At 45.1% G+C, this 12,875-nt stretch overlaps 1 protein-coding gene across 1 annotated transcript in view; it reads right to left on the reverse strand.

The window, feature by feature from the left end:
- pcdh15a (protocadherin-related 15a) overlaps window positions 1–12,875 on the reverse strand; it is a 111,857-nt gene that overhangs the window by 20,629 nt on the left and 78,353 nt on the right. The window contains exons 25-27 of the mRNA XM_058058288.1: window positions 5,242–5,351; window positions 4,177–4,317; window positions 1,529–1,656 (exon numbers count right to left, since the gene is read on the reverse strand). Coding sequence (XP_057914271.1) covers window positions 1,529–1,656; window positions 4,177–4,317; window positions 5,242–5,351 — 379 coding nt within the window. The remainder of the gene's footprint in view (window positions 1–1,528; window positions 1,657–4,176; window positions 4,318–5,241; window positions 5,352–12,875) is intronic.

Genomic DNA, 12,875 nt, shown 5'->3' on the forward strand with positions numbered 1-12,875 from the left:
GACATGCATCGTTAGCTGCCTCGTGCTAGCAGTGGTCCTCGTGTGTTCATGTCTCATCGGGATTGTGGCCAACATTCCAAAAAGTACACGTTTCCTTGAATAAAAGAGAATATTCCCACCACAGACAGCATTTGAAATAATGTATCAAGGCGGGAAAAAGTTTGCCCTCTTATGGGGAACAGGAGCATCCAACGGAAGCAAGCCTGACTGCATGTGTGCTGGTCTCATTGAAGGAGCACCTATGAAGCCATCAGGCCGGCGCTAGAACTTGTCCACCGTGTCTTCATCACATCATCATCATCATCTAGGAGAATACATGCAACGACGCCACAGGCCGTTTCAAAGCCAAACAACATGGCCTCCGAGTGATGGAGGAGATCATGCTAATTACCCCCCCCCCACCTCCACGCAGCCGCCACACATGATGGGGGCGGGGTGTATTTCCACCTGGTTTCCCTCAGGAATACGTTTACCTCCTGCACTTGCCAACCGTCACTTAAGCAGCGTATGAGAGCATTCAAACAAAGGTGAAGCCAGGATTAGGAATGCTTCACCTGGAGAAGTAGCTTAGAATTCCTAGCCCGCCTACACTCCATTACGCCGCTCCGTCTGCTGAATGGGATGGAAAGTGAAAGCCAAGAAAATCCTTCAGACTGGCGACTGCGCCCAAACGCAGGCATCAATTTTCAGCCGTGTCGCAAGTGACATTGATAAATAGCAGCAACCCCCCCCCCCGGCTCCGTAGTGATGGAAGGGGGGAAGCGAGGGAGGCGCTCATGGAAGAGATAAAAAGTTATGAAGAAAGTTTGTGAACCAGCAGCATTCCTGGAGAGGACCTGCTGAGAGTGGCTCATCCATGGCTCCATGGCTTCCACCGGCTGCTGGGAGCGTGTGCCCGAATACAGTGCACCCTGCTGGGCCACAGTGGGTGGATCCTCCCCCTCTATACTCTGGTTCTCCTGGTAGTACTCATGTGGTAGTAGTAATGTCATGGTATTCCTGGTAGTACTCATGTGGTAGTAGTACTCTTTACTGGTAGTAATGCCATGATATTCCTGGTAGTACTCATGTACTAGTAGTATTGTCATGGTATTCCCCATAGTACTTATGTACTAGTAGTAATGTCATGGTATTCTCCATAGTACTCATGTACTAGTAGTAATGTCATGGTTTTCCCCATAGTACTCATGTACTAGTAGTAATGTCATGGTATTCCTGATAGTACTCAATTACTAGTAGTAATGCCATGGTATTGTTGATAGTACCCGTGTACTCGTAGTAATGCCATGGGATTCCTGCTAGTACTCATGTACTAGTAATAATTTCATGGTATTTCCCATAGTACTCATGTACTAGTAGTAATTCCATGGTATTCCATGAGGACTAACCATAATTTCTCCAGTCCTTCCTCCCTCCAGTCTTCAGTAAAACTAAAGTAAGTAAAAGTTATGGTACCATTGGGGTGTGGAGAAGCCAAAAGTTAGGGTTTAGAAGAAGCAGCTATGGTCCACACGTGATGTTTACTCACCACTATCTTTAGCACGGAGCTGAAGATCTTGGTGTCCTCGGTCACGCCCCCGATGTAGAGCTGCCTGGAGAAGACGGGAGGATGATCGTTCTCGTCGTTGACCTCCAGGAACACCTTGGCTGTGTTTGCTGCAAGAAGCAAGCGGCACCAACACGTACTTTACCAAATATTATATTTACCAAATATCATCATCATTTCATCCACACGACATGGGGGGGGGTCATGGGTGGCGGGGTGTCAACCTTGAGATCTACCAGCCAGTTGTCTGACATGCTAGATCCAACGTCTCCAACGTCATCACAACCACTCATCCAACACTTCATTCCCGGCACAGGAGATTTCCTTGGATGCGGAAAAGGAGGATCATGACTGCACGTCCGATTCCAGCTAGGAAAGGCTGGGAGACGGAGGGGAAGGAGACCTCATCTACTTCCATCTACTTCCATCCAATCCCATCCAATGAGATGGTCCTCCTCCATCACTGCATGGTACCTCCTCTACCTGCTCCGGACACATTTCCCCTGACAGAAGCAAGTACTAGAAAGTACGGCAAGGTACTATGTCTGGTACTGGCTGAACTCGGGTGTTACTGTAAAACCACAAGGGGGCGGAAACCACTGCTTGCTTATCTTTGGAATATTTCATATTGCAATATTACTTTCATGGGAAGAAAGTACACACAGATGCTAATGTTAGCCAAAGCCAGCTTCCCAAATAGCGGGGCAGGCCCCCCTGGGGGATGCACGGTGAACTGTCAGGGGGGGCGTGAGTGGCTTTCAATGTTAGTCAGACCCGCCAACGTGTTTCCTGACAGTCAGTGGAAGGTTTGAGGTAGAAATATATGCAGTACCGTGTGTACTGTGTGTACTTGGAGGGTTGACCTAGTTGTCATGTTGGCACGGTTCATTGCACATGCCAAAGTGGAGCAAAGACACGTTGCGCAATACTCAGTGGGTGTGGCCATCATTTGGGGAATGGTTTTGGAGGTCCAACTGAAGGCCCAAAAAAGGCCAGCATTGTTAGTCCGGTCTCTGGGCGTCGGGTCCGGCGAAGGCCACTTTGCGCTACGTTGATATAGCCGGGTGTACGGGATGTTCCCAACCCACCATCAGAAACCCACGGGACCGCTTTGACCGGGCTAGTTGTAGAACACCCGGATCAGCGCCCCCTCAGGCTCCTCTGGGAAAGAGACCAAGTCCTGCATGTGGAAATGTTTCACTAGTTTCCATAAAGAAAGGGAGGAAGTGTTTTGTAAAAGAACGACCACAACAGGATTGGTATCCTTGCAATACTAGCTAAACCAGTACAAGTACTTTTTGACAGAGAACACAAAGTCAGCAAAAACATCCCCATTGTACTTTGGATCGTATCTTGCTCCCGTATCGTGCTCCGCCATTGATTGTTCAACCACACTTCATGACCAAGTGTACCTGTGGATTAGTACTCATGAAATACCATGACATTACTACTGGTACACAAGTACTATCAGGAATAGCAGGACATTGCTACTAGTACATGAGTACTATCAGGAATAGCAGGACATTGCTACTAGTACATGAGTACTATCAGGAATAGCAGGCCATTACTACGAGTACATGAGTACTACCTGGAATACCATGACATTACTACTAGTACGTGAGTACTACCAGGAATACCATGACATTACTACTGGTACACAAGTACTATCAGGAATAGCAGGATATTGCTACTAGTACTTGAGTACTATCAGGAATAGCAGGCCATTACTACTAGTACATGAGTACTACCTGGAATACCATGACATTACTACTAGTACATGAGTACTACCAGGAAGACTATGACATTACTACTAGTACATGAGTACTACCAGGAATACCATGACATTACTACTGGTACATGAGTACTACCAGGAATACCATGACATTAATACTAGTACATGAGTACTACCAGGAATACCATGACATTAATACTAGTACATGAGTACTACCAGGAATACCATGACATTACTACTAGTATGTGAGTACTACCAGGAATACCATGCCATTACTACTAGTACATGAGTACTACCAGGAATACCATGATATTACTACTAGTACGTGAGTACTACCAGGAATACCATGACATTACTACTAGAACATGAGTACTACCAGGAGAAGCAGAAGATAGAGGGGAGGTCGTCACCTGCAGTGGCCCAGCAAGGTGCCCTGTATTGGGGCACATGCTCCCAGGAGCCAGGGTGACACCATGGAGGTCTCTGGTAAAGGTTGTGTACTTTTTGGAGTTTCAGGAGGCTGTTAAGGTTTTTGGTGTGTTGGATGTTTTTGATGTATTGTATTGTTTTGGCTGTTAAGGACGCAGGCAGGGCAAAAAAGGAGCACTTGATTTGCTGACCTGCACGGCACGGGTAATATGGCCTCATTGGAGCGTTGCTTTAAATGATTGGTCATCAGAACTACTTTTATCGTGATTAGATTTCATCGGCATTTCATGTTTGAAATGAAATAACAGCCCATCAAGAGTATCAATAAGAAAAGGTATTGATAACGCTGAGCGCCATTTTCCATCGCCAGGAACGCCAACGTCAGCCAGCAGCTAGCGGGCATAATCCCCGGATTTGATATCAGACGGACTTCCACACTGGACAGAAGCGAGCCAGGCGTGTTCCTTACTTTTGGAAGGCGCACGCAGGTTGGACATGACGAGCAGCAGCGAGTCGGCCTGGACCCTCAGGACGTAGCTGGTCACGTTTTCAAAGTCCAGCGCCTTGGCGGTGGAGATGACGCCTGTTCTGTTGTTCACACCAAAATGACCTGGAAGGAAAGAAGCGCGGAGCGTGATGTGGATGGAAAGCGACCAACACCAAAGCAGGCGGTAAAAACAGCACGGAAAACAGGCTGGAAAAAGAAGAAAAGTGGAAAGGGATAGGAAAGGAATACATCTGGTGCTGACATTAGCTCCCAGCAACACAGGAAGGCCCACCTCGGCCACCTTCTTCATGAAGACAGCTAGCAACCACGTTTGCCGTACAGACCAACTTCCACGGTGTAGTACTGTACCATATGTAGTATTTGATGATCCGGAAGGAGGCCCCAGTTTTGCTTTGAGAAGACAGTGGAACGCTGCCTTCACGGTCATATTCCTTTGAACGTCTCCTTCCTGTTTAGGTAAAGTCCCACCTGGGGGGCGGAGCCGGGCTCTCAGGGACTAATTACCTTGCCAAGCCGTCTGTGTTTGCAAAGATGCAAAGGACGGAGAATACTTCAGCTTGGTGGTGCGTTTGAGTGCTGACACTAAGTTGGGGCCATCTGGTACTCAGCATGGTGGTGGTGGCTCTGCATGAGGGGCGGGGGCACTGGACAGGTACACGTACACTTTTTCTCTTGGATGAAAATGCATTTTAAAAGAAGTCGTTTGCAATTAGTGTGAGACATGAGGTGAAAAAAAGGCAGCCAATGAATGCACGTCCCGGGACGCACCCATTGGCTAGTCGCTAGCCGCTGTGGTGTGTGAGGTGTCACTACGCCAGTAAGGTAGTTCTTGGGTGGAACAATGTTGATAGGAATAATAATACCAATGTGCCATGACTAGTTTGCTGTTGGACGCTGGTACTTGGGTATTTAGAACAAAAAGGTAATGTATAAAATATGTAATGTTTATAATGTGAAGGTGCGTTTGTCGGGGAGGGCCTGGGAGCAAAGAATGAAGTATTAGCCACCACATCAATCAAAAGTCACCTAAATCGTTTCCTGCCACGATGGAGTAGTAGATGGTCTGGTTGATGGCGGCAGCTAGAATGCTCCCCAGGGGCGTGCCCACCGGCGCCAGCTCACTGACGGGAGGAAACCTGGAGGGTTGGTGAGGAGACAGAAACCACATTGAGATGCTCAGCACATTCAAACATTGAGGGAGGGGGGGGGGGGGGTGCAACGCATATTACTTTTACATGAACGCATGTCAGTAACTGGATATTTTCTGTGTAGGAGGAAGAAGTACCAATGGCATCACGTATTACGCTAGTATTGGGATTTTCATGATGAGTTTGCTCCAAATGTCCCACCTGGTGGTTGGCCTTTTCCTTCCAAGGGTGGGGAAGTACTCAAACTACCATTTTATTGTCGACAACACTTGTGCTAAACACCAACATCACCGCATTCCTCTTCCAAATCAATAGGAGGATTTCAGCGCTAAAAGCCGGTTTCCCTCCTCGATGGCGCTAATGGCGAGGCAGCTGCTGGCGTGTGTAATCAAAGTCAGCTGGCGTGGTCGTGGTCGCTCGCAACCCAAATTACAGCTGCCATCAATAGGGGGGCCGCGGCGTCTCGCTGCGGCGCCTTGAGTGCTGATTTCACGCCATCACGTCGTCTGGCTTTGACATCTTCTTGTGCCGCCGTGATGATCTGCAACCGCTTTTGTGTTCCGCCACTTCCTTCTGAAAAGGCCAACCATCCCAGGTGAGTTCTCAACGTGCTGGAGGTAAGTGGCGTCAGGCGAGCGTTTCCGTACTTAGCTGAGCAGACACGGAATGAATGCTAACAGAGAACGTCTTCTGGAGTTTGCCTTCAGGGTTGATTGGTGTTTTCCAGGCTTGGCAGGAAGTTCACGCAGGTTTGACTCCCACTGAGTGCAACAAGCAGCGTTATCTTTGAGGCCTTTCGCCTTCGCTTGGGACACTCAAGCCAGAAGAAACATCTAATCGTGAACGTGGTATTCTACATTGGCCATGAGGTCCTTCTGCCGATGACGCTGGACCTCGTTGGCGAACGTTTGGCTTTAAGTCGGGAACGTACCGCGTTGGCCACTGTTTTGGTTGGCTGCGATTAGACGACTGACTGACCCTCAGGTTGGCAGGCGTGTTCACCAAGTTTGAGAAGAAAAGGGTGAGCAAAGTTCTCCAGCATCCATCCTTCCCGGAGCCAAGCACTCCACAAGGACGCGGCCGTGAGGAATTGTGTAAAAGATGAGTGGTTGGCGGACGATAAAGCCCAGCATTTGGATGACGAGGCGGTCGGACATTGGCATGTGAATAATGTTTGGATAACACAAATCACTTCGCTTCAATTTCCCGCTCCGTGCACGACTGAATAATTGCCGCCATCATGGCGTCCAGGGCCAGGAAGTCATGGCTACGCCACCTTGGTGATGGGAACGCTTTGTAGTAATGTGGCCTTCACGACAGGAAATGACATGTTTGGATGGTTAGCAGCTGGTTGGCAGGATAAGGAAGGATGGATGGATGGATGGATGGATGGAAGGATGGATGGATGGAAGGATGAATAGGTAGGTTGATAGGTAGGTTGGTAGGTAGGTAGGTAGGTAGGTAGGTTGATAGGTAGGTAGGTAGGTAGGTTAATAAGTAGGTAGGTAGGTAGGTAGGTTGGTAGGTAGGTTAATAAGTAGGTAGGTAGGTAGGTAGGTTAATAAGTAGGTAGGTAGGTAGGTAGGTAGGTAGGTTAATAAGTAGGTAGGTAGGTAGGTAGGTTGGTAGGTAGGTTAATAAGTAGGTAGGTAGGTAGGTAGGTAGGTTAATAAGTAGGTAGGTAGGTAGGTAGGTAGGTAGGTAGGTTGGTAGGTAGGTTAATAAGTAGGTAGGTAGGTAGGTAGGTAGGTAGGTAGGTAGGTAGGTAGGTAGGTAGGTAGGTAGGTAGGTTAATAAGTAGGTAGGTAGGTAGGTAGGTTGGTAGGTAGGTTAATAAGTAGGTAGGTAGGTAGGTAGGTAGGTAGGTTAATAAGTAGGTAGGTAGGTAGGTAGGTAGGTAGGTTAATAAGTAGGTAGGTAGGTAGGTAGGTTAATAAGTAGGTAGGTAGGTAGTTAGGTAGGTAGGTTAATAAGTAGGTAGGTAGGTAGTTAGGTAGGTAGGTTGGTAGGTTGATAGGTAGGTAGGTAAGTTAATAAGTAGGTAGGTAGGTAGGTAGGTAGGTAGGTAGGTAGGTAGGTAGGTAGGTAGGTTAATAAGTAGGTAGGTAGGTAGGTAGGTAGGTTAATAAGTAGGTAGGTAGGTAGGTAGTTAGGTAGGTAGGTTAATAAGTAGGTAGGTAGGTAGATTAATAAGTAGGTAGGTAGGTAGGTAGGTAGGTTAATAAGTAGGTAGGTAGGTAGGTAGGTTGATAGGTAGGTAGGTAGGTAGGTAGGTAGGTAGGTTAATAAGTAGGTAGGTACCAAAACAGAAATACAAAAATGAAAATCCCAAATAAAAGTAATGAGTAGAAATAAATTGATGATGCAATAACGTAGTGTTTTGGTTAGAAACAAGAGGATGATGCTAACCAAGACACGTCAGTAAAGTGACACATCAGAAGCCCTCCCACGTGTCGCCAGGTGGGCGGAGCCACAGGAGAAGGTGAATAAGATTTAACAGCAACAGTCACAAAGTCACTTTTCATTTCTTTCATATTCAGATGAGTCAAATAAAAAGCTGCGGGGTGGGGTGGGGGGTGGGGGGGTTGGGGGGGGACGTCTACAGCGGAGAGTCCTGGTGTCAACATGAGAAGGAACGGCACGCACGTCAGCGTGCCGCCTCGGGCCCGACGGCGGTGTGACACTTACGAGACGAGGCGGAGGCGTATAAAGCTCGCCGTGCGCCGAGGGGGGGGCGTTGCCGTGTCAACCCCTCTTTGCTTGGGCGCCTGGCGTTGAACGAGGCTGGCTGTGAAGTGTGGGGTGAACCGGCAGACATATGCTAGCTAGCACCTTCAAGTCATTAGCAGGCAGGATGGCGATGCTAGCAGGCAGCGTCTAGTCGCTATTAGCTTAGTTTGCTCCCGCCTGGAAGAGATGAACGCCATCAACGCCGTCAGAGAACGAAGTTAAACGGCTTCACCGACACACAAACCAACAAAGACCAGGCCGCTTTGGGTGCTCCAAATCCAAACAAATGGAAGACCAGGATAAAACTGGGCTTGACTTCAGAGGTTTTACTGTCTTTGGTGGCTTTGGGGTCCCTGATAGGATTCATCTACTTAGCTTAAACATCTTATTTATTCATTGGAATATTCATGTTTGCTATGGGATATATGTTACCTTATATGTACTACTACATATATATATATATATGTTATGTGATATTTGTTACCTTATATGTACTACTACATATATATATTTATATATATATATATGTTATGTGATATTTGTTACCTTATATGTACTACTACATACATATATATTTATATATACACGTTACGTCATATATGTTACCTTATATGTACTACTACATATATATATTTATATATACACGTTACGTCATATATGTTACCTTATATGTACTACTACATATATATATTTATATATACACGTTACGTCATATATGTTACCTTATATGTACTACTACATATATATATATTTATATATATATATGTTATGTGATATTTGTTACCTTATATGTACTACTACATATATATTTATATATACACACGTTACGTGATATATGTTACCTTATATGTACTACTACATACGTATATATTTATATATACACGTTACGTCATATATGTTACCTTATATGTACTACTACATACATATATATATTTATATATACACGTTACGTCATATATGTTACCTTATATGTACTACTACATATATATTTATATATACACGTTACGTGATATGTTACCTTATATGTACTACTACATATATATTTATATATACACGTTACGTGATATATGTTACCTTATATGTACTAGTATATATATATTTATATATACACGTTATGTGATATATGTTACCTTATATGTACTACTACATATATATTTATATATACACGTTACGTGATATATGTTACCTTATATGTACTACTACATATATATTTATATATACACGTTATGTGATATATGTTACCTTATATGTACTAGTATATATATATTTATATATACACGTTATGTGATATATGTTACCTTATATGTACTAGTATATATATATTTATATATACACGTTATGTGATATATGTTACCTTATATGTACTAGTATATATATATTTATATATATATATGTTATGTGTCTCGTCCACCGCCATGTTTACCCGATATGACCCCGATGACGTCACGTGCGGACAATGGAACATTGTCAAAGATAATTCCAAACCAAGCTGGTGACCCACGTCACGTCACGTTGTGTGGCGTGGTAGCGCTAGCTATACGTGCTATATGTCGCGATGTCCGGGGAAAAAGGCATTCCCATATCACTGAAGACATTTTCAAAGGTGCGTGAAAAGAGGACTGCATCTGGAATAGAACCCCCCAAGGTGGAGCAAGGCAGCAGAGAAGAACACATTCACCGTGCAGCCTGGCGGCGTGTTAGCGCCCACATGACATCACATCATCATTACCGTGCGCCGAGCAGAGGCCACGCGGCCAGCTCATGGCGGAGACGGAGCCGCCAGCGTGACATCACACTAAACAAATGGAGCAGCCGGCGTCTCTCACTGCGGACTAAATCATCTCGCCACCAACACCTGGAGGGCGGGCCCACGGGGGGACGTTACTCTCCCGTCTAACGAGCTGGTCCTGCAGCAGGCGTCACCAGCACACAGATCACACACATGCATTTATAGATATTTATAGCAGATATTTACACCAGATATTTATAGCAGATATTTGTATCGGATATTTATAGCAGATATTTACACCAGATATTTATAGCAGATATTTGTATCGGATATTTATAGCAGATATTTACACCAGATATTTATAGCAGATATTTATAGCAGATATTTATAGCAGATATTTATAGCAGATATTTACACCAGATATTTATATCAGATATTTATATCAGATATTTATATCAGATATTTATATCAGATATTTATATCAGATATTTATAGCAGATATTTTTATCAGATATTTATATCAGATATTTATATCAGATATTTATATCAGATATTTATATCAGATATTTATAGCAGATATTTTTATCAGATATTTATATCAGATATTTATATCAGATATTTATATCAGATATTTATATCAGATATTTATAGCAGATATTTTTATCAGATATTTATATCAGATATTTATATCAGATATTTATATCAGATATTTACACCAGATATTTATATCAGATATTTATATCAGATATTTATATCAGATATGTATATCAGATATTTATATCTGATATTTATATCAGATATTTATATCAGATATTTACAGCAGATATTTACATCAGATATTGATATCAGATATTTATATCGGATATTTATATCAGATATTGATATCAGATATTGATATCAGATATTGATATCAGATATTTATATCAGATATTTATATCAGATATTTATATCAGATATTGATATCAGATATTGATATCAGATATTGATATCCAAGAATGTTTCTCAGCAGTTGATGATCATCAACATGGCGTCATGTTGTATTTCTTTCCTTCCATTTCTACCCATCAACACATCTTTCTCCTTTTTGTGCCAAAGAAAAGCCGTTAGCATGAGGGAGCTAACGATGCAAACAATGGGACAAAGCTAATTTGCCTCTAAAGCCTCCTGCTAAAGCCCCGCCAAGGTTTTCCCTCCATGCTGTGGGCGGGTACTAACGGCCACATGGAGTATTTGGCCTTATTGTAAACCACCTCCTTCCAGACAGTTGCCATAGCAACAGGACTCCAGGAGTGTGGAGAAATGGAGTAGCTGTACTGCGATGTTTGGCTAACATGCATGTTAGCATAGCAACATGGCTGCTGTCATACAAGCGTGTACTGGCCCGACATTCTTCGTAGCGCAATACTGCCACCTAGCGGCGTGTTATAAGTACTACCAGCATGGAGTGTATCTGTGTCAGGTTTATTGAGCGTTAAATTAGCATGTCATTAGCATTAGCATGGTAAAATGCATTATGAATACATGCTGCCTGTTGCTGGTTAAAGTGCTAAAGTGCAACTTGGGGTTTTGTGTCATAACATTCCATCCCAGGCCCATCCCAGGCTGGGACCAACATGGATGCTTCGTCAAGGAACCCGTGGCCGACGGTCCTTTCAAACACTTCCACTGAAGACGATTAACAGACCAAAAAGGCCTCATTAGGCTCGTTTTATTCCTTCTTTTCATCATCAGTGATGAGACGTGGATCTGGCGGAATACTACGGACACGGACAAGAACACGGACACGGACACGGACACGGACACGCAGGGACGTGGTGCAACGTGAACCGTGGGGGCAAATAAGATCCCCTTCCACCCAAACCACAGACGAGAACCTGCAGACACGCTTGTACGTGCAGGAAGGAACCTGATCTCCAGCGGTGGGGAGGAAATGAGGGGCTCCAATTGGACAGCACGGGGAAATAAAAGGAAGCGGCAGACAAAAGGAACGCCATGCGGATGGCTTAAGGCGGAGCGGAGGTAAGGAGAGCAAAATGACTTCCTCACAGGATAATAAACAATAAACATAAATCCATTTCACACTTCCTAGACTGATTACTGGTTAGACCACGCCCACGTGTGGTTTATGCCCCGCCCATCCCAAGTCCAGCTATGGATAATAATGGTGGAGATGGGTGGGCGGATCCAGCGGCGTCCTCGCCCATCGCTGATTAGGCTGCTATTATTGTGATGATTATGATTGATAATTACTGCGCTAAGGAGATGCTGGACCTGTTTAGACCTGGAGCTGTTTACATAAACAACATGCTGCTTTGTGCCAAAAGGTCCCAATCCAATGTCAAATTCCATCGGAAGCCCGGCCAGAAATCATCAAGTCAGCCGAAGCCCAGCAGAGCCGTGATGACAGCGAGCATCATCATTCCACTTTAGACCAGCGTCACGTCCCGGAGACCTCGGTGCTGGTGGGCGGGCCAACTTCGCCATCAAGTCCTCCGGGGGCTGATGGGAATGACGCCTCAGGTGGCGTCCCAGCTAGAGCAGCACTGGCTCATAACGAGAGTTCTTCAAAGGCGCCTCAGCTGGAGTGTTAATAATCCATGTGTGTTCATTAGACATCACTCGCTGCAACCAGCCCTGCCTTGGACACACGCCGCCATTGTGGCCGCCGTCATGGCCGCCGTCATGGCCGCCGTCATGGCCGCCGTCAGCGTCTTTGAGAAATATAGACATTGCTTCCTCTCTCTGACGCTTTCTTGAATCAACACCATCTCGTTAAAGGAGCTTGGCAAATAGCTAGCGCTACCTAGCATCCATCAGACAAACACATCCTGCTTCACGAACACACGTCGCACTCGGACACAAAGGAACCGTTCCCCCAAAATACCCTTCAAGTACAAACCATTCCGGCAGGGAATGACTTGACTTGATGATGACTCATCTCAGCCTTGCAGTTCCACAGGCTGACCTATTCTGTTCCCTCGAGGAAGCCGGGACGCAGCAGCAGGGGGCGCCGTTGAGCCCATTTACAGTCAGGAGGCCCTTAATGTTGATAC

This window comes from Doryrhamphus excisus, chromosome 20 (genome assembly GCF_030265055.1).
Source record: "Doryrhamphus excisus isolate RoL2022-K1 chromosome 20, RoL_Dexc_1.0, whole genome shotgun sequence".
Classification (NCBI taxonomy): domain Eukaryota; kingdom Metazoa; phylum Chordata; class Actinopteri; order Syngnathiformes; family Syngnathidae; genus Doryrhamphus; species Doryrhamphus excisus.